Source organism: Dreissena polymorpha, chromosome 3 (genome assembly GCF_020536995.1).
Source record: "Dreissena polymorpha isolate Duluth1 chromosome 3, UMN_Dpol_1.0, whole genome shotgun sequence".
Taxonomy (NCBI): Eukaryota; Metazoa; Mollusca; class Bivalvia; order Myida; family Dreissenidae; genus Dreissena; species Dreissena polymorpha.
The window spans coordinates 39824396-39848548 of record NC_068357.1 but is presented as its reverse complement, the minus strand read 5'-3'; the positions used below and the strand labels follow the sequence as shown (position 1 = coordinate 39848548).

Genomic DNA, 24153 nt, shown 5'->3' with positions numbered 1-24153 from the left:
AAAATGTGCAGCTCCATGAGATACATGCATGCCAAATATCAAGTTGCTATCGTAAAAAGTGAAAAAGTTTTGGCCAATGTTAAAGTTTTTTTCGGACTGACAGACAGACTAAGTGACATACTGACGGACAGTTCAACTGCTATATGCCACCCTACCAGGGGCATAAAAATTATTTTTTTGGGGTGGGGGTGGGGGTATAGTGTGAGCGTGTGGTGGTCATTTATTAGATGATCATTAATTTAAAAAAATAATGGGGGGATTGACGGGGTTTTCGGGGGGGGGGGTGCGTGGGGGATGGTTTGGACGGAGTCAATTGTGATATGTCAGGTAAGAGTTGTTTTGTCAAAGTATCAATCGAATCTAATCATAAATAAAGAAGTTATGGCAATTGTAGCAAAATTTAATAATTTGACCTTGAGAGTCAAGGTCATTCAAAGGTCAAGGTAAATTTCAACTTGCCAGGTACAGTACCCTCATGATAGCATGAGAGTATTCAAAGTTTAAAAGCAATAGCCTTGATACTTTAGAAGTAAAGTGAATCTAAACACAAAATGTAACCATATATTCAAAGTTACTAAGTCAAAAAAGGGCCATAATTCGGTAAAAATGACAACCAGAGTTATGCATCTTGTCCGTTTACTGTCCGCTTATGATAGTTTGCGAGTGTTCCAAGTATGAAAGCAATATCTATGATACTTTAGGGGTAAAGTGGACCAAAACACAACACTTAACCAAATTTTCAAGTATAAAGGGCCCATAATTCAAAACGCCAGTCAGAGTAGTCTCCTTACGATAGTTAGTAAGTGTTACAAGTATGAAAGCAAAAAGTGTAAAAAGTTGACCTAAACACAAAATTTAACCAAATTTTCAATTTTCTAAGTATAAAAAGGGCACATAATTCTGTCAAAATGCCAGTCAGATTTACATAACTTTGCCTGCACAGTCCCCTTACGATAGTTAGTAAGTGTTACAAGTATGAAAGCAAAAGCTTTGATACTTTAGGAAAAAAGTGGACCTGAACACAAAACTTAACAAAATTTTCAATTTTCTAAGTATAAAAAGGGCACATAATTCCGTCAAAATGCCAGTCAGAGTTACATAACTTTGCCTGCACAGTCCCCTTACGATAGTTAGTAAGTATTGCAAGTATGAAAGCAATGTCTTTGATACTTTATGAAAAAAGTGGACCTAAACGCAAAACTTAACCAAATTTTCAATTTTCTAGGTATAAAAAGGGCACATAATTCTGTCAAAATGCCAGTCAGAGTTATACAACTTTGCCTGACCAGTCTCCTTATGATAGTAAGTGTTGCAAGTACGAAAGCAATAGCTTTGATAGGTAAGAAATAAAATGGACCTAAACACAAAACTTAACCAAAATTTTCAATTTTCTTGGTATAAAAAGGGCACATAATTCTGTCAAAATGCAAGCCAGAATGATCTAACTTTGCCTGCCCAGTCCCCTTATGATAGTAAGTAAGTGGACCAAGTTTGAATGCAATAGCATTGTTACTTAATCAGAAAAGTGTACCTAAAGGCAAAACTTAACCGGACGCCGACACCGACACCGACGCCGACACCGACGCCGACGCCAAGGTGATGACAATAGCTCATTTTTTCCCCGAAAAATAGATGAGATAAAAAAAAAAATTTGGAGACATTTTTGAAGACCTTATATTTGGTATTAATAAACATATTTTAAAATATTGTTATTTTATTTTGCGTTAACAAGACATTCCAGAAACAAGAGCATCACCTTGCGGATGCAGACCGCTCATCTAATTTTCTTTTTAAAGGTGAAGGGACCTATCTCAATTTCAATCACAAAGGAAGGAGGGGTTCGAGTGGAGGAGGGTGTATACTGTGGGTGTGGTTATTTATGACATTTTCTTCCAACAAGAGCACCGCCTTGCGGGTGCAGACCGCTCATCTATTTTTCTTTTTAAAGGTGTAGGAACCTATCTCAATTTCAATCACAAAGGATGGAGGGGTGGAGTGGAGAGGGGTGTATAGTGTGGGGGTGTGGTCATTTATTACATTATCTTCCAAAATGCTAAAAAAATACAAGAAAAACATTTTTTTTTTTTTTTTTGGGGGGGGGGAGGGATTCTTGTGTGGGATGGTTGGACAGTATTTCAAAAATAAAAGAATACAAAACTTAACCGGACACCGACGCCGACCTCAAGGTGATGGCAATAGCTCATAATTTTTTCAAAAAATATATGAGCTAAAAATGAAATGAAAAAAACAACACATATTCACGATCATTCTCGGAAACCGGATATTGTATTTCACTGCGCAGATCGAGCGCGCAAATCGAGCGCGAAAAGTTCTACTTGAGACAAAGTACACAATCTGTACACCGTTCTTTATAAGGGTAAGTGGATTTTCTTTTGTATACACATTACAAAGGAAGTAGGAGTGTTTTCCTTATCTGTTAACTATGTAATAAAAAGCTATTTTACGCTATTCAAAGTGATTTACTTTAGTATTTGACGCCAACAATAACAGTTTTTTTGCGGTCATGTTGTTGTTGTTGTATATCTTCACCGCCTATGTAGACGAACCTCTACCAGATCTGTGGAGTTGAACAAATGGTTATCGTTCCCACTAGTCCATATAAACGGACTCCCAGAGCCTTTGATAGTTTTTGCTATGGCGGCTCTGGCAGTCCATATGCACTCCTTCATAAACATGGGTGCAGTCCAGCGCAGCACATACGTGCGCTTCACTAAACAGACGTCGCTCGAGACAAATTGAGGAAAATAATGAATAAAATTCATAAACATGTTAAATTTACCTGAATGGCAACCTACGGATGTTATCCTTTGCATGCAACCTATAAAAACACGACGATGTTTCAACACACTTTTCTCGCTGACATGTTTATGTTTAAATTTGAAACAGTGTATTCTGTATCGAATACCACATCGATATCGACTTTATAGGCTGGAGCACATAACCCGTCGTGAGAAATATTGGTGTACTGCGACCTAACCAATATTTGGTCAATTTTCCAATATGGCGGATACAGCGTACATAACAAAACCTAAGTCAATAAAATCAATTATTTCTTGCTTTAATGGTACCATTTAGATAAGTTTGTGGTTTAGATAGTTAAACTTTAATAAGTTCTTGCAGTTTCAGTGTTCCTTAACCCTTGCATTGTTGATAACATTTTGCACCCATGGACAAGAGTGAGCGCATTGCAACTCGAAGCAGCCCATTGGGCTATAAAGCTTAGAGTTGAATAATTGCAACTACGTTCCCACCACCAGTGTCGTGAAGTCCTCCACCGTCTATGTACACTGTAGTATATACACAAACATTTTCTTTTCTTACCGTCTCTGAGCTGCTGCACTCAACAGCTAGGGTCAATCCGTATAAATTCGGACAAAGGGAGAAATTCGGACAATACTTCTTCCCAGGCACACTAAATCTTGCCCCAGGCCTTCAGCGCCTACAGCGCTTTGATTATTATTTGTGTGTGATAATATATTCCATGTGAATTTCCCGAGACGATATCCGAACATTTACCAACGAACGTGGGATTGGCTTCAGGCAGCTCGAAATCAATCTCGCGTTCGCGATATGTTTATATATTTAGTTACAAAGACATTAACCTTAATCACACCTACCCCGGGTGCATTCTTTGGATATAGCAAATATATGATAACACGTTTCATTATGATTGCTCTGTTTTTAAAGGTTTATATACAGCAATTCTTTAATATCTTGTAACAGTGAACTTTACCTAGATCCAACATACAGCATATTCAGCTCCATGCTGGGTCTGTATATCAAGCATTTGTGTATTCACGTTCTTTCAATACCTAAAAATGTTATCGAGTTTTTAGCGTAAAACATGTATATCTATTTTTAGTAACCGTGACATTCACCCCCACGTGCAATCTCAAATGGCGTGTATGCAACCAAAACGAGGAAATCGTGTCTCGTTTCATTATCGATATCTAAATTCCTTGTCTCACAACTTAATATTTAAATTTGATGATTGTTATATTTTTGCAACCTCTTACAAAATATGCCATTGAGTTGATTGTGTAGATACCTTAATATGTGATGTATATGCATCTTTTTCATTTCTTATTGTTGTAGTCTTTATAACTTGTTAGAAATACTACTTAATATACCGAACCGTTACTAAAATGAAAATGTCTTTATATGCCACGTCCATATGTTAGTGCAATTAATACATAGTTTTACTGTGTATACATGCTGGAAATGTCATTTTCATTTATTATTTTTTTAACTGTCTTATTTTTTTCTTATTTTCATTTTTTCGAATTTCAAGCAAGTGAACATGTACTTGATATTTATTTTTATTATTTATTTAACACAATATGTGTAGCTAATACAACTTTCTTCATCGCTGATTTAATTACATAATTATACTGTATGCCATACTTTATATGTACGTATATGCAGTATTGAAATAAAACATTTTGGGAAAAAATCCTTGTCGAGTTATTGATTTATATTTACTAAAACTTAATATTGAATTTGAAACCATTCACTGTGTATGAAATATTTAATCCAAGGATTTGGATACAAGGTATTAAGTATGAAGTTTCATCACAATGGCCCGCTTTGTAATTAACAAATAAAGTGGAATCACTAAATACCATTTTAAGTAAACGTGACCTTGACCGGAGCCATCTCATACGCAATCTCAATGGAGCACCTCATACGCAATCTCAATGGAGCACCTCATACGCAATCTCAATGGAGCACCTCATACGCAATCTCAATGGAGCACATCATACACAATTTCAATGGAGCACATCATACGCAATCTCAATGGAGCACCTCATACGCAATCTCAATGGAGCACCTCATACGCAATCGCAATAGAGCACCTCATACGCAATCTCAATGGAGCACCTCATACACAATCTCAATGCAGCACCTCATACACAATCTCAACGGAGCACACCATACACAATCTTAATTGAGCAGCTCTTACGCAATCTCAATGGAGCACCTCATACACAATCTCAATGGAGCACCTCATACACAATCTAAATGCAGCACCTCATATGCAATCTCAACGGAGCACTTCATACGCAATCTCAATGGAGCACCTTATACACAATCTCAATGGAGCACCTCATACGCAATCTCAACGGAGCACCTCATACGCAATCTCAATGCAGCACCTCATACACAATCTCAATGCAGCACCTCATACGCAATTCCAACGGAGCACCTCATACACAATCTCAATGGAGCACCTCATACGCTATCCCAACGGAGCACCTCATACGCAATCTCAATGGAGCACCTCATACGCAATCTCAATGGAACATCTCATATGCAATCTCAATGGAGCACCTCATACGCAATCTCAATGGAGCACATCATACACAATTTCAATGGAGCACATCATACGCAATCTCAATGGAGCACCTCATACGCAATCTCAATGGAGCACCTCATACGCAATCTCAATGGAGCACCTCATACGCAATCTCAATGGAGCACCTCATACACAATCTCAACGGAGCATACCATACACAATCTTAATGGAGCACCTCTTACGCAATCTCAATGGAGCACCTCATACACAATCTCAATGGAGCACCTCATACACAATCTCAATGCAGCACCTCATATGCAATCTCAACGGAGCACTTCATACGCAATCTCAATGGAGCACCTTATACACAATCTCAACGCAGCACCTCATACACAATCTCAATGCAGCACATCATACGCAATCCCAACGGAGCACCTCATACACAATCTCAATGGAGCACCTCATACGCTATCCCAACGGAGCACCTCATACGCAATCTCAATGCAGCACCTCATACGCAATCTCAACGGAGCACCTCATACACAATCTAAATGGAGCACCTCGTACACAATCTCAATGGAGCACCTTATACACAATCTCAATGGAGCACATCATTCGCAATCGCAATGGAGCACCTCATAAACAATCTCAATTGAGCACCTCATACGCAATCGCAATGGAGCACCTCATACACAATCTCAATGGAGCACCTCATACCCAGTCTCAATACAGTACCTCATACACAATCTCAACGGAGCACACCATACACAATCTCAATGGAGCACCTCTTACGCAATATCAATGGAGAACCTCATACACAATATCAATGGAGCACCTCATACACAATCTCAATGCAGCACCTCATATGCAATCTCAACGGAGCACTTCATACGCAATCTCAATGGGCACCTCATACACAATCTCAATGGGCACCTCATACGCAATCTCAACGGGGCACCTCATACACAATCTCAATGGGCACCTCATACACAATCTCAATGGGCACCTCATATACAATCTGAATGGAGCACCTCGTACACAATCTCAATGGAGCACCTCATACACAATCTCAATGGAGCACCTCATACACAATCTCAATGCAGCACTTCATATGCAATCTCAGCGGAGCACTTCATACACAATCTCAATGGGCACCTCATACACAATCGCAATGGGCACCTCATACGCAATCTCAACGGGGCGCCTCATACACAATCTCAATGGGCACCTCATACGCAATCTCAATGGGCACCTCATATACAATCTCAATGGAGCATCTCGTACACAATCTCAATGGAGCACCTCATACACAATCTCAATGGAGCACCTCATACACAATCTCAATGCAGCACTTCATATGCAATCTCAGCGGAGCACTTCATACACAATCTCAATGGGCACCTCATACACAATCGCAATGGGCACCTCATACGCAATCTCAACGGGGCGCCTCATACACAATCTCAATGGGCACCTCATACGCAATCTCAATGGGCACCTCATATACACTTCAACATCGTTATTTCGAAGTCGTCAGGACCGTTAAAAAAACTTCGGATTAACGATAATTCGAAATAAACATTTGACAGACGACTTCTTTGATCCTTAAAAAATACAACATTGTGGAATTTGCATGGTTCGATCACACTGTACTTTTAATAATTGTTTTACTTAAAAACGTAAACTAGTCAGATAGCAATAGATTTCTACTTGTAACAAACGGAGGAATAAAACGATTCTTTTTCTTCTTTTTATTTTTCTCTAATTACAGAACATATAAAATATAATGCATAGCGCATCATACATGTAAATAAATATGAATACATTTTCGGAAATGAATTCACTTTTTTTTTATAAGACGCGATGTCTTTCTGAACACCGGCGTTAGCAGCACTAAACTGGACGCGTGTAACATATTTCTCCAATTTGTCAAGGAAATTGAATTGGCTTTCGCCCGTGTTTTGCTCGCAGAACTGCCTTACGTTGTTGATGCATGTGGTCACACGTTGATTAGATATCATGTTCATTCATGTGTTGTCGGCCTCGTCGTCGGCTTTTGACGACATTATAAAATTAACATGCTACGCGCTGGCGACAAAGGTGTAATTATCGGCTTTGACGCACAACGCGCAGACGACATAGGTGTGAAATTACGCTCAGTGTTTTGCAGTTTTGACTTCGAATTAAAGATTGATAATAAGGTGCGAATTATAGTGTTGGGACCGACATAATCACTTCGAATTAACGATTTCTTCGGTTTAACGAAGTTCGGATTAACAATGAAATTTTACATTGAACAAAGAAGAACCACAATCGGAACCCGAAAAATACTTCGAAATAACGGTGATTTCGGATTATCGGTGTTCGAAATAACGGTGTTGAAGTGTACAATCTCAATGGAGCACCTCATACGCAATCTCAATGGGCACCTCATACACAATCTCAATGGAGCACCTCGTACACAATCTCAATGGAGCACAACATACACAATCTCAATGGAGCTACTCATACACAATCTCAATGGAGCACAACATACACAATCTCAATGGAGCACCTCATACACAATCTCAATGGAGCACAACATACACAATCTCAATGGAGCACCTCATACACAATCTAAATGGGCACCTCATACACAATCTCAATGGAGCACCTCATACACAATCTCAATGGAGCACAACATACACAATCTCAATGGAGCACCTCATACACAATCTCAATGGAGCACCTCATACACAATCTCATTGGAGCACCTCATACACAATCTCAATTGAGCACCTCATACACAATCTAAATGGAGAACATCATACGCAATCTCAATGGAGCACCTCATACGCAATCTCAATGGAGCACATCATACGCAATCTCAATGGAGCACCTCATACACAATCTTAATGTGGCACCTCATACGCAATCTCAATGGAGCACGTCATACGCAATCTCAATGGAGCACCTCATACGCAATCCCAACGGAGGGTGGCATGGGGTCTTGGAACACGGTATCTGCATATGACGTTTGATAAAAAGATCTTAATTTGATTAAATATTATCTGTCTATATAGCGTATATGAAACAATGTAAAGGTTCATGTAGAGGCTTCATTTTGAAAAATGTGGGACCCCTAGCATTGAACTCTAATTTGACTAAAGGAAGAGTGCCACATTGAAAATGTATACATATATGCTTTAAAGGATGTTTTTCCTTCAAACTGCTACCAATTTTGTACATCAACGTATCATACCATCGACAAAATCAATCAAAATACAAAGCGATTTTAACACAAAAAATATACATTATTTTCAAAAATCTGAATCATGTTTATTCAACTTAGTTCGGCGGAAAATTATATAACTAGTGAATAATATCTACATTGATGAGGGCAAGTTACGCTTAAATAGTAAAACAAGTTTACATATCTAGAAATATCAAAACACATGTCATTTCATCACCATGGGGGCAGCCATTTTTAAATTAATAAAATAGAAGGAAAAATGCTAAAAACTCACTCATCGCCTAATTGACATTCCAAACGGTTGACGATGACAAATGCATTGGATTGTAATCTTTTCGTTGATGTTTGCAAACTGCACAATCAGACCTCATAAACACTCAAAAAAAATTAACTATGTCATTAGCATTTCACCAATGTTTACAATTGTTGTCGATTCACATGTACTTATATTATTTAGCATAAAATAGTACGCTTACAGACTGACAGAAAGATCGATACGTAACTCCGTTAAATTCATCACGGTATACTATTCTATTGATAATATATAATAACACATCGCTTTAACAATCTAAAAGGAGAAATAATTGTTTTAAACAAAGTTTTTAATAACGAAAGTGAAAACAACGGAAGTTAGATGGATATTCTGTGAGATGCACTTCGGCTCCAGAAAAAACAATACAAATAAACTAAAAAAAGACGTGTGGGGGACAATTTTCAGCTGGAAAATATTTGAAATAGGGTAAGTGATGATATCTCTACGTGGTCATTTCTGTTATTGAGTGCGATCTCTTGCTGATTAATGTTAATAGTTGTTTTACTAGTTGCGAACCAACTGTCAAAATATGTTTGTGTTTTCTCAGGTATGTGTATACACATACCCGGTTTTCTCACTACTGCACGTGGTTTCGACCGATTTGTTTTGCACGTTTTTCTACGGAGCACAGCGAGGGCCACGCTTTCAAAATGGGTAGAAGTAATCGAAATATAAAATCAATCGGTTTGCCAATTTCTTTATAATTCTTTACAATTTTATATGTCGTCTGCAATCTATTTCAATTTTAGATGGTTTAAATTTGCAATTTGTTTGAGAGGTAAATAACAAAATTGTTAAGCCTTTGAAAAAGAATTGTGACTCTTACTATCCACCATACCTGGATTTTTAAAAAGTAGTTACGTTTTAGTTATTTTTAGAACTTTATTTAGGAAATTTATCCAAAAAAGGCAGTTGAATAAAAACTCATTTGTTGTTTTATGACAATAATTTTCTGTGAAATGTTGCTAACTTGACCTTGTATATGTATATAGCTTTGTATTCATTCAACTTAAGGTAGTGCATATCCTTCCTAACTTTAGATTGAGATTTTGTTAATTAGTGTAAAAATGTATTGGTTTTAAACCAAAATATGAATAAAGCACACAAATATTGAATGTCAAAAATGTGTTTATGTTATTCTATCCGTCTTTAGCTTTAAAATGATATATAGTTTGACCATATTGTACCACATTGAATGAAGAAAAACCAAAGCGAATTTTTAATTAATTTTATCCCCCCCATGAACCTTAAGGTAGTGCATATTCTTACTAACTTTAGATTGAGATTTTGTTAATTAGTGTAAAAATGTATCGGTTTTAAACCAAAATATGAATAAAGCACACAAATATTGAATGTCAAAAATGTGTTTATGTTATTCTATCCGTCTTTAGCTTTAAAATGATATATAGTTTGACCATATTGAAGAAAAACCAAAGTGAAGTTTTAATGAATTTTAACCCTCCCATGAACCTTAAGTAATAACAAGCCTTTCATTATTACTTATTTACAACTTTAGTTTCTAAACTTGGTCTATGGAATCATTTTAGTTTGGTAATACATGTTGTTAGTTTGAATAAAATCCCGCATTTGTAAAAATCTTGTTTACCGAAAATCTTTAACCTAGCTCAGCACCAGCCCCACACCGACGCCGAGGCAAAGGTGAGTAGAATAGCTCACATTTTCTTCGAAAAATCGAGCGAAAACCCATTTGAAGTCCAGATTCACAAAAAGCACAAATATAACTAAGGAAAATCTTCATAAAGATATGTCTGATTAATACGAATGTTTCAATTTCGTATTCGAACAAATATTTTTGACACGATTCAAAGTGTATCACCACAAATAAATGCATGCACAACATATATCGTTTTAACACCTACCTTGACATAGCTGTGTCCACTGGGATGCTAATGACACAGACTAGTGTGTTTCACCCATAGCTTGTTATGTTCAGAATCATAAATCTCGCACGAGGATTTCGTTCCATTGTGAGTTTAGTCTGGTTTTGTCTGACCTCGTCCACTCCCATGAGGGCAGATTTTTAGTATGGTTATTTACATATGCAACATAACTAATATATAACTTGATGGTTAATAGGGAATACATTTTTTTTTATATTTATATTAAAGAAACAATAAAATGTATTGTATGTGCCAATTCCCGAACTTTGACCCAACTAAATATCAAGCATGGTGGCACAGAACTGCCTTATGATATCCAAGTAGTAAGCAGTCAAGTTTTAACAAGATTTGCTACTTGTTACGAATATAATACTGCTCTATATTCGTTATAATCATAGCTGTTTCAACATGGACTTACATTATAATACCAAGCAGTTTTCATAAATCATTTAGATTGAACACATTCTGACAAAATTGCTTCTTATAAGAATTTTCTTATTTAAAAGTCCTTAATACTTTCTCAGTTGTAGCCCTGAAATTTTACAACATGCAAACATAACTAAGTTCAATAAAAACTAAACTAAGAAAGTTGAGATCTAATGTGTCTCCAATTCTGCGAGTGGCAGGCTTGATATAGTTTAACACAGGATTATTTAACGATAGTGTGTTATGACAAATGTTGTGCCTCATTCAGCTCTCTGTTTAAATATTTGCCACCAAGTTTTAAGTTCGTCTACCCGAAAAAAGCTTAAAAAAGATAGTTTGAGGAAGAAATGATGATGACTCTGGTATTAAAATGCGCGTGCAACGCAATTTGTGTAACGTTAACCTTGGCCATAGGGACATGGGTTTCGCATGTGCCTCACTGCCCGATAACGATGGACATGGGGTTCGCATGTGCCTCACTGCCTGATAACGATAAACAATATCATATGGGCATTGAAAATCCCTTGATGTATGGTAATATCCTAACAAAGAAAAGCATTTTCATTAGCAAATGTGTATCACTTTTACCCAGAATGTGACCTTGACCTTGAACACTGAGACCTTTGTCTTACCTGTGACACATATCGTCAAATACAAAAATGTATGCTCTATAAATTGGATCTCCAGAGGGAGGAAATTATTAAAACTTGATACAGTCACTAAAACTAAAAATTATGAAGATGATGAAGTTACCACAATAAAAACAAACTGATATAAATACACATAATATAGACAATGAAGAAAACACAAACGATGATGATGATGATGATGATGATGGTGATGGTGATGATGATGAAGATGATGATGAAGAAGAAGATGATGATGATGACGATTAAACGATTTGCACTTATTTCAAGTGCATTGAAAAAATCTCGTTAGCATGCTTTTCATATTATTTACCATGTTTCTCATTTGCTAATATGTAGCTTACATAATTAGTCAGTGTGTCCTCTTTATTAGGATAACCGGGTATATCTAACGCTCTTCGCTCAATGTTGACTTGGGGACTACGATGTAACGAAAACAATCGATAAACTTATGTTAATATGGAGACAGTACTAAACGATCAAACATTTATCCCATCCAAGTAAAACAAAAAGTTGCATTCAAATTAAGATTATCTTTTTCGTTGTATCTACGTTTTTATTTCATATGGGCGTAAATGTATTGATAACACCTTCAAGACTTAATTGTAGCTCTAGTGCTCTAGTATTACTACTACTACTACTACTACTACTACTACTACTACTACTACTACTACTACTACTACTACTACTACTACTACTACTACTATTACTACTACTACTACTACTACTACTACTACTACTACTACTACTACTACTACTACTACTACTACTACTACTACTACTACTACCGCCACCGCCGCCGCCACCACCACCACCACCACCACCACCACCACCACCACCACCACCACCACCACCACCACACACCACAACCACCACCACCAGCACAACCACCACCAGCACCACCACCACCACCACCACCACCACGACCACGACCACCACGACGACTACGACTACGACTACGACGACGACGACTACTACGACTACGACTACGACTACTACGACTACTACTACTACTACTACTACTACTACTACTACTACTACGACTACTACTACGACTACTACTACTACTACTACTACTACTACTACTACTACTACTACTACTACTACTACTACTACTACTACTACTACCACTACCACCACTACTATTACTACTACTACTACTACTACTACTACTACTACTACTACTACTACTACTACTACTACTACTACTACTACTACTACTACTACTACTACTACTACTACTCTACCACTACTACTACTACTACTACTACGACGACTACTACTACTACTACTACTACTATAACAACAACAACTACTACTACTACTACTACTACTACTACTACTACTACTACTACTACTACTACTACTACTACTACTACTACTACTACTACTACTACTACTACTACTACTACTACTACTACTACTACTACTACCACAACTACTACTACTACTACATGTACTACTACTACTACTACTACTACTACTACTACTACTACTACTACTACTACTACTACTACTGCTACTACTACTACTACTACTACTACAAGTAGTATTTGAATTGTTAGAGTTTTTATTTTTATTTTCAACCTATTTGTCATGTCATAATGAGCTTAAAGTATATAAAAGGTAGCTAACTTATTAACATAACATTGAAAACATATTATCCGTTCCATACACTCTATTGGTGAGCGATTCACCAACCACGCTTGACGAAGTCCTTATGAATAAGGTATTCTTGGTATCATGTTAAATGTTAAAGGGGTAGCTTCACGGTTTATAGTCAGACATTCACGGACATTTGAATGAGCAGTATATGATGTAAACATTAACAGATACCGAATATTTTTAAGTCAACGTTACAATGATAGGAGTGCCTGCAACCTTTCATAACTGTTACACAGCTAAGCAAGACGCAGAGCTCGCAAGACGTCTTGCAGGTGACTTAGTACGTCATTTAACGCACAAAGCCGAACTAACATTTTAGATTGTAGACGTATTCACAAAATATATCAAGAGTCGAGGAAAAAATCAAGAAATTGACGCCGCATATTCACCAGATCGTGGTGATTTTTTATCGGACTGTATGTCAATTTTAGTCGTCTCTCATCAAAGAAAATGTTCCCTATGTCAGGTCAGAGAAGGATAAACCTGCAACCAAGCATGTATGGTAAAATCTATATCTATCCAAAATGAGGAATGGGTCTCACACTGTTTTCAGCCGGGATGTTTCATCTTATTCTGATCACAAATAAAATTTCAAAATTTGTTCAACTGACCTTGTCAAATTTTCACATAATCTCAAAATAAACTACATTATAATCTTTATGAATGGGGGAAATAACATAAACATAACTAGTAGACATAGTTCAGCAAGTGATTAATATGATAACTTGTAGAGTGAATCAGGTGCTTTTCTTTTTACCAATGGTGTAAACCCCCTCGGGCAGAATTTTTGTTTACATCTTACTCACAGTCATTACTTTATTTTGTTGTTTGTATATATGTCATATTTATTTAAAAAATAACTGACTTTTATTTAAACATGTAAAACACACCTATTTCGAATGGCGTTTTTTTCAATCCATCAATACGGCTTCTTATTGACGATGATTTGAAAATTAAACTATAAGTTTATATGAGCCTTGTTCCGAGAAAACTGGGCATAATGCATGTGCGTAAAGTGTCGTCCCAGATTAGCATGTGCAGACCGCACAGGCTAATCAGGGTCGAAACTTTCCGCCTAAATTGGATTTATGCTAAGAAGAGACTTCATTTAAACGAAAAATGCCATAAACGCGGAAAGTGTCGTCCCTGGTAAGCCTGTGCTTACTGCACAGGCTAATCTGAGACGACACTTTACGCACATGCATTGTGCCCAGTTTTCTCAGAACACGACTAATGTTTCTAGATGTTTTTAGTAAAAGACACGCGGTTATGCACATAAAACCGATTAAAATTACCATCACTTGGCAACGATTTTTCCAATGCGTGTCCCAAATTCTACACATTTGTGTTTTTTTAAGATTTATTTCGTTGTGTCTTCTAGTAAGAAATTGGTAAATGACAATAAATAAATAACTCGTACAGATAGTATGATTGATCTCATATGCAGATTGGTTTTCTTCTTGATAATATATAGTTCTAGTTGCTACAGTTTTTAAATTTGTCAAGTTTTGACATAAAGTTAGAATTGCATTTTATAAGCGAACGTCCCTTTAAAATAAGATTATTTGCAAATGGAAACTGTTGGGGAAAAAGCTATTTAATTATAATTGCTTTCAGTTTCAGAAAGCAAAAAAAAAGTTGAATGAACCTTTCAGGTGGTTTCCTAATAAACCAATTATCTCGTTTGCCAAGTATTGTTAATCGATCAAAGCCTATTGAAACAGTCATAACAAATTTCGTATTTTCAAAACTCAGTTTGTTAAGCTCAGCAGATATGTATTAATTAAGTTATTGAAAATATCGTTTAGCTAAGCAAATAATTTTTTGACGGACAAAATTTGCTGCAAATTGCAAAGCAATGAAAAGAAAAGCAATAAATCGTATAGTTAATAATATATAAGCTAGACTGTTCTCTAAATATTTTTTAAGTGAAGGGATGGGGTTCTTTTTAAGGGTTGCTTTGTGTCTCTTACTTAGAGAATGTATCAAATTGAACCTTTTTGCAGGCCATTGATCAATCCTGATCTGCAACGTTGTTTGGATGAACGATCATCAGCAAAAAGGTCCCACAAAGATCGACTGAAGAAAACACGTTGCCGATAAGATTGAGTTAGAGGCCCATACAGATAGGCTAATAAAGCACTTAATGACGTGAGGAAGAGATGGTTTATTTGACGCTAAAACAACACCATCAGGCTTGTGGCGGGACACATTCAATTGCCCTAGCGGTATGCCTATATGTCAATGTAAATTAATCAACGTTGAACTGGTTTAGCATTTGTATAAAGTGTCGACGAGCAACCAATGGGATATCTCATACATAGTAACAACAAAGAAGATCGAGTCCATCAGTAAACATTTCAAAAGTCTATTTAGCGCTAATCGGCTTTTGTGCTGTACGATTACGTTTTTCTTTTGTCGATTTCGATGAAAGGAAGTTGTTTATAATTATATTCCCAATACTGAAATTATCAGTGTCCTGGTCGATTTTAATGGAAGATTTTCATAAAAAAAACACCTATATGTCATTCAAGATAACACAGAAAGACAGTATAAAAGGCCTCGGTAGTGCGAGCACATAGTTAGAGATTAACAAAAAGTGTTCCGATTATTGGTTCGACTTAACGAAACAACTTTAAACGTTATCCTATTAAAGAATACAAACTCACAATGAACGCATTTTTGAAACTATTGTTAACGGTCAAGTGTGCGATAATCGTGGTTCAATGCAGTTTTACAACTTGGAATTTGGATGAACGACGCGAATTAATGTGTCCCGACTATTGTTTTACACAGGGATGTTGTTTGTGCTATGCATCGCCTTGCTGGGAAGTCGCCAAACAAAATGCCGGCGTAGCATGCGGAAAAACGATAAGCGAGCTGGCGGTAGAGAAAATTGACTTGCTTGGCACCCGTCAACTTCTTGTGGTACAAAATACAACGATATATGAGATCAATTATCAAAATGAAGGTTTGGCCCAACTACCGCAGAATCTATGTGAATTTTCCGAAAAAGTTGTTAAAATTGACTTTCGGAATAATAAACTGCGGGATATTAACAAGATTAAGTGTATGCAGAAACTCGATTCACTACATTTAGATAACAACTTACTATATGAAATAAAAAACGACACATTTCAATTAATGAGGGATTTAAGAATTTTGACGCTGTCCAACAATAAAGGACTAGAAAGGCTACCACCAAACCTTTTTAACATAGGCGCTAACAATATAATTACGATCGAATTATTGTTCAACAACTTTGATGAAGTTGATGTTACAAATATCTTTCGACCAGGAAACTTTTGTGCCATCGATTATTCCAACGGGTATATTAAAGAAATCACGAATCAGCTGAATTTTTCATTCCACCAAAACGTTTCGTACGGCCCAGGGCGTATTCGACTGGAAAATTGCGGTATACAAAGTCTTCCTAATTTAACAAGTTACGGGGTTTCATTTAAAGAATTCACAAAGTACGTTATAGGGACAATTGAAGTAGACAACAGCTATGTTAGTTGCGACTGTAAGCTCTACCCATTCTTTGCATATGATATAGCTCCCGTTTTTTGGGGTCAGTTTCGGAGTCATATGGTTTTGATAGAGAACTTTACATGCCTACAACCGGAATCGATGAAAGGATTTGATTTGTATTCATTGACCAAAAACAAACGTTATGAACTATTAACATGTCAACTTGAGGTATGTCCATCGCTTTGCACTTGCATTGATATTCCTGCTAAAGAGAGGATAATAGTAAACTGTTCTGATAAAGGTTTGACTGATTTTCCAGAGCACATGCCATGGGGATACTGGGATAATAATAAGATCGAGCTCCATATAGCAAACAACAAAATTACGGAAATTCCAGATAGAGATTACATCTCCCGTTTGATAAGTGTCGATGCAAAAGGAAATTCCATCCAGCATATTAGTCCAACGACGATAATGGACCTTGAAGCGGAGTTAAACATTCAAGATCAAAGACTGGATTTTCTCCGCGAGGACTTCGCACGAAAAGACCCAAACCTGATTACATTTGGTGACACGGCTGTATCGTGTTCATGCCAAAATTTGTGGATAGGCGACTGGATTCGAAATAACAAGGCATATAATCGTCTATGGTGTCTAACAGACTCACGTGGAAAAATTCGAGCCGAAGATGTGACAGCTCAGTCTTTGGAATGCACTGTCAATGTTATTTCACTTTACCCTATCATTATTCCACTTTGTGGTCTTGTAGCGATGTTAATACTTTTGTCATTATTACAGTACTGCTTTCGATATGAAATGTTTCTTCTATATCGCAAATGTATTACACGGGAAAAAAAAGATGGTTTGATCGACGTATTCGTATCTGTTGCGGACAACGATGACGAGACATTGACTGTTGTGCTTAAATATATACGCCCAGCATTGGAGGCGGAAAACTACTCAGTTAAAGTTCCGTGGAGTGATATCCGGAACGAAGAGGAAAGAGACATGCAAGTGACGGACCTAGTGAGCCAATGCCGAAACTATGTTGTAATGCTTACACCCCAATACGGAAAAGATTACAATTCAAAATTTGAATTCGACATCATGTGGGAAAAATTCAAAGCTGATGCTTCAAGAAAAATTATCCTTATTAACGATGGCTATGAGATCCCGCGTGATAGGTATGGGAAAATAATTCGAGCGCTTCAAAGGGTCCACAAGGAGCTGAATTACAAAGAAAGGCATACACGTCTGGTCGCGCGACTGATACGTTGTCTTGGAGAGCCCGAGCACGGAAAGGTAATAAACCCTCTAACAACAACAGTTCGTAGAAGACCTGCCAGACAGATCGCGACGTCCCAAATAGAAGATGTCGATGAAGTTATCTATGCAGCATAAACTGTATCTTAATTAGTATCTGTGCACACGGATTTGATTACATTTTTGTAGCAATCGGTTATTAAACGATCGCCAATCTATAAGAATTTAGTATATTCTAATACGATCTTTCTTTTTGGCTTGTTAGACAAACGACTAGCACTGGATACTATGCATGATGAACTTTGTAGAAAAAAAAAATATTTTTTAACAGTATTATCGCTCACGATAAAATGCGAGCAAATTTTGACTTATACGACATCTTAACCGATTATCATATTTGTTCCCTCCTTTGCAATCAAACATACTTTTTGTAATCTTACATTTAACATTGTGTTTATGTACATTTGGTATTTGAAATTGCAAATGCATTCATTTGAATAAAATCTGACCTAAAGTAATTAGCATCCCTCAATGAATTAAATAACAAGATGAGTATCACATTGAATCAATAATGTGCTATGATCTATACGATCAACCAAACTATTTGGTGTTAAAGTAAGAAACGTGAATTACATACTATAAATATCATACGTTGATACCCACGCTAAAACGATCCTCACTGCCTGCCATTGATTTGCTATGCTGAAAACCGATATCCCCTTTGCCAGCCGCTCTAACCCTGTCAGCACACACACCTTCTTATGTCACAACCTCAATCAAAACCTGGAATCTCAATATCTACATTATCTGTACCTCTTAAAAAATCAAGCTACTTTTTTTTATATTAAAACACTTAAGCATGGATCCCTTCTTAAAACACTTATTTGAAGAGTGACTTCATGAATTCTGTGTAAAATAAGCCCATGCACTGATCGCAAATGCGATCAAATAGTGTCCAATCGGGCATTTTAACAATTGTTTATACATAACCTGATTTGCGATGATCAAAAAGGACGGTTCGTAAAAACTAAATTTACGCTTTTCATAAGTAATCTGTTTCAGTAGCACGGCCAATCTCCATGAAGAGTTGTCGTTCCTCTCTCTCATATCTCACGGTGCATGTAATGTAACCGTCGTGCAAGGGATTGCACGGCTTAAGATTACGTTCGTAATATATCCGCACTACTCTCCCTTAGATCTGAGAGAAAACATAAAGGCTGGCTTGCGGTGTTATAACTAGGTAACATTTCTGATTTAAACATATTTTATTTCCAAAATAGTTACACAACTACAGAACATATATAGAAATACAACTGTTTTGAAAAAAAGGGTAGGACCTAAAGTTCTAACAACATTATTGGTGGTCTTTCCCTGTTGTGTTATTTACATTGCATATATTCGTGACGATAGCGTGATTTTGTAAAGCTGTAAGTTACATGGTCAAGATTACATTTGTATTAAGAGAGCAAAATACAAGTGTGCAAGTAAAATACAAAAGAAAATCATGGTTTGTAAAGCATTGGAAATAAAACATACAGTACAACCTTGAGATTGTGAAGTCCTGTCCAGAAGAATAAACATAACTATGCGCTACAACAACATTATGAAAAACGCTTTGTCGTCTTAATAAATATCTGAACATTTTTAAATATGAAGCAGTTGGTGTCATTATCTAACATGTCATTACCAAAAAGCATTGTATTGCAATTTATTTGTTCAATTGCGTGTAGGGTTTCAAAAAGAGTAGTACGTTGTTCAGAAAAGCGTGGACAAATAAAAAAGAAATGATACACTGATTCAACTTCTCCACATACGCATAAAGGTGAAGGTTCTAAGTGATTGATGAACAAGTGCAATTTCAAATCGCTACAGTTATTCCTTAGTCGAGCATGTAAAATGGACGATTTTCTATCACCAGTATGAAAATATAAAGGAGTTTCGACATTTGGGAGAAATAATTGTTTCAATTTAATTTTGAATCTTGATAGAGAATCTAACAGTCTTATGTCGCGAGGTAAGTTGTTCCATAGATCGATAGCCGACGGGATAAATGAGCGTGAGTAAAGTTCCGTCCTTCTAGTAACGATTACATAATCATTTGCGTTCCTCAGGTTCCTAGCAGATTGTTGATAGACAGTTGCTGGTAGTAAATTTTGTAAGTAGTCTGGACATAAACCATTGTGAATTTTGTACATATGTATAAGTTTTAGATACTTCCTACGCTCGGCTAAACTATGCCAGTTGATTTCTGAATACAAGTTAGACAAAGAAACAGATTTTGTGAGACCTGTGACTATTCTTGCCGCTTCATTTTGTATTTTATTTAACATTTCTTTTTCGTAAAGAGCACATCCGTCCCAAACGACACATGCATACTCAAGTAGTGGTCGTAGGTGGGAAATATAAATTTGATTTAATGTTTTTCTTGAGACCGTGTATTTAATTTTTCGCATAATTCCAAGTATTTTCGATGACGATTTTACTATATTAGTGATATGCTCGTGCCATTTGCCGTTTGAACTGAGTGTAAGACCGAGGTGTTTGTGGTTTTCTACAAAATTGACCGGTACATTATTAAATAAAACATGTGGTTGGGGAACAGCATGGTGTGATGAAAACAACATAGCCACGGTTTTATGTGGATTAAAATCTACAAGCCATTGTTTTGCCCAGTTACTTATAACTTGTAGGTCACGGTTCAGAACAATTTCAATGTTATATATATTTGAGGTAGTACATGAGAGGGAAGTGTCATCGGCAAAAAGGCGGGCAGTACATTGAAGGTGCTTGACTATGTCGTTTACATAGACAAGAAAAAATAATGGGCCTAGAACAGATCCCTGTGGAACACCGGCATTAAGCTCTAACGTTTGAGATATTGATGCTCCAACCACGACTTTTTGAGTGCGACTCCCTAGATAACTTTTTATCCAATTAAGTAAATTACCATCAAATCCATTTTGTTTAAGTTTGAAGAGTAGTCCTGTGTGCCAGACGCGGTCGAACGCTTTAGAAATATCACAGAAAACCATGCATGTGAGTTTCTTTTCATCAATACCTTTCGTTATTTGATCAAAAATGTCGATTAATTGAGCGACTGTGGAGTGACCTTTTAAGAAGCCCGACTGGTTGGAGTATATAAGTTTGTTAGCAAGAAGGTGGTTGTATAAATGTTTATAAACTATCCTCTCCATCAGCTTGCCTACGCAACTTAACAATGAGATAGGACGGTAGTTGGAAGGATTATTCGGTTCTCCCTTTTTAAATAGAGGCATTACAATCGCTTCTTTCCATTGGGCAGGATATGTACTTTCGTAAAGTGATTTGTTAAAGAGGATACACAAAGGCTTAGCAATAGAATTGCACGTTTTTTTAAGGACAATGTGACTTATAAGGTCACCACCGACGGCTTTATTGGTCATTAAGCATTTAATAACATCTATAATTTCCGATTCTGATATGGACAGGTTATATAATTTTGCGTTAGAGATATCTGAGAATTGTGGAAGAACACCGGTTGAGTCATTCAACGACGCAATAGAGGCAAAGTATCTGTTTAAACAGTTTGACTTGTCGGTATCTGACAAATGTACAATAAGATTGCCGTCAGAGTCCGTTGACTGTAAAGGTGGTATCGAATTCGGATGAGAATTTGTTTTTATTAGTTGCTTTAGTGTTTTCCAATATTTTTTTGGATTTGAAGTATTTAGTTCATCAAGAGATGTTTCTAGGTTCGAATAAAACTGTTCTTTCGCATGTTTTATCATGTTATTAACCTTATTTCGAAATTGTTTATATTTGTTCCAGTTAGCAGAAGTAGGATTGTCTATGGATATGTGTTTTTGTCTATCTCGTTTACGAGCCATTGTTCTAATAGAAGAATCATACCATGGTTTGTCATTAGGGCGCACTGTGACAAGTTTGTTTGGAATGCAAAGTTTCATCATTTCGATAAGTTTGTTCGTAAACATAACAGTTGCTTCATTAACATTAGAATCATGGATAAATTCCCAGTTTGTACCTGTAATAAGATTGTTTAGTCGATCGAAATCGGCATATTTATACAACCAAATGTTTCGTTGAATCGGTTTGCTGTTTATTAAAGGAATTGAAACATGAATGGCAGTAGCATGATGGTCACTAACAGTTTGAGGGATAACTATTACTTCACTGTTCAAGCATGAAACGGTATCCGAGATCAATATCGGATCAATTAGTGTAGCAGTATTTGCGGTGACCCTTGTCGCTTGAGCGATAACGTTGTGCATATTATACAGGGAAACTGATTGAGAGAGGCGAGCATTGGGTTTAAATTGGTCTTCGTTTATGTCCCCAAGCATGATGACGTTCTTGTTTAAATCAAGCGCTTTATCAATCATGATTTCAAAATCATTCCAAAAAGTAACATCAGAATTAGGCGGGCCGGTAAAAGCAACAAATCAGAGTATTGAAATTATGTAATTTAACTTCTAGCCAAACTGTGTGTAAACGGGGATTTTCGAGGTCGAGAATACGCCTCGATAATAATGATTGTTTTACATAAACAATTAGTCCGCTTGAATGACTCGTGAAATCCTTTCGAAATAATTCGTGATAAAAATCATCAATTAAGATCTGCTCGTCGGTGATAACCTCGGTTAAATGGGTTTCCGTAAAACACATTATGTCAAAATTAAGTAAATTATCTTTGATAAATTCAAGTTTGTTGCGCAACGATCTTATGTTAAGGTGAAGTAGATCCAAGGTACCGTTATAAGGGCCTGGATTAGGTTCGACATCACCGGACAGAAGTAAAATAAAACAAATAATATCAGCGCATACAACAATAATCGCACATGCTAACAACGAATTTAGGTATTTGTACGTTGTTAACTGCGATAATCTTTGAAGACTCAACAAAAATGTAATCAATACATAATTAAAATCATAATTGATAGTATACTTATGACGACAAATCCTTACACTTGAATTAAAAATTCCAACAGCCATTCTGTATTGAGTAACGTCATTACCCATTGGGTAGTAATGTTAACAATACAGGGGGTTTAAACCAACCAGGCTGTAGAACAAGATAAGTTGGCAGCGACATAGCCTTAATAAATGAATTGGACAGGACTGAGAAAAAAGCATAACAAACTAGAAAAATGGTAATTGGAAAGCAAAATGAGATGTTGAAAAATAAAATGAGCTTTGATAAACAACACAACATCATACGAGATAAATGAAAAAGCGGATGGTTGCAGCATAGTAGTGCTCAATATGTATGTTCAATACATTGGACATTTAGTAATAATATGGTGCTTTTAAGCTGAAGAGTTTCATAACAAGGTAAGTCACAACGAGTCATGAATTTGACAAGTCGACTAGCTGCAAGATAAATAGTTCGATTAGAATTACATCAGCAAAAGAAAAGTGCAAATAAATGACCTTTCAGAACGCGGTATTTTCGTTTAAAATTTAAATTGGTTCCATAATTACTAAGTCATTTGGACAAAAGCAATTTGGACACATTTGGATATCACACCAGGGAAGGTTAATCCATGAGTTTAATTTTAAATCATTCTAGATTCGGCTGTGGTTGTCTCCCGTTTTGGATTATAATTATTTGCTAGAGTGCGAAGTGTTTACCAGTGAGCTGGCCATAAAGCCAGTGACATACTGACATAAATTAAAGTAGACGCTACAAAATTTAATTGTTATGACAAAAGGAGTGATTGCGTAAAAATAACCCTAGGGTGTTAGCAAATACATCTCATTTAAATGGGAAACGTGAACAGCGTGACAATACTGTATAAAGCTTATTAGTACAAAGACAAGTAGGGTAAAAGGTGCTCACTGCAGAAAAGACTTGCACGGATAGCAGGAAGAGTTTAAATAGTGAAAACCTTGCACATAATCAATTTGGTTTCACCATT

At 36.5% G+C, this 24153-nt stretch overlaps 2 protein-coding genes across 4 annotated transcripts in view; one reads left to right on the top strand and one right to left on the bottom strand.

Moving 5' to 3' along the window:
- LOC127873785 (uncharacterized) overlaps nucleotides 1-10842 on the bottom strand; it is a 37401-nt gene extending 26559 nt beyond the window's left edge. The window contains exons 1-2 of one of the 3 annotated variants that reach the window (XM_052417774.1): nucleotides 10743-10817; nucleotides 3755-3833 (exon numbers count right to left, since the gene is read on the bottom strand). In XM_052417774.1, the coding sequence (XP_052273734.1) occupies nucleotides 3755-3786 (32 nt within the window). In that variant the 5' untranslated portion in view covers nucleotides 3787-3833; nucleotides 10743-10817. Of the gene's footprint in view, nucleotides 1-3754; nucleotides 3834-10742 lie in introns of all 3 variants that reach the window. The other 2 variants (XM_052417775.1, XM_052417776.1) reach the window with 2 other exon arrangements.
- Nucleotides 10843-17106: 6264 nt separating this feature from the next.
- Nucleotides 17107-18653, top strand: LOC127873781 (uncharacterized). The gene has a single exon (XM_052417761.1). It carries the CDS (start codon nucleotides 17135-17137, stop codon nucleotides 18374-18376), a length of 1242 nt encoding a protein of 413 aa, XP_052273721.1. The 5' UTR covers nucleotides 17107-17134; the 3' UTR covers nucleotides 18377-18653.
- Nucleotides 18654-24153: the final 5500 nt, after the last annotated feature.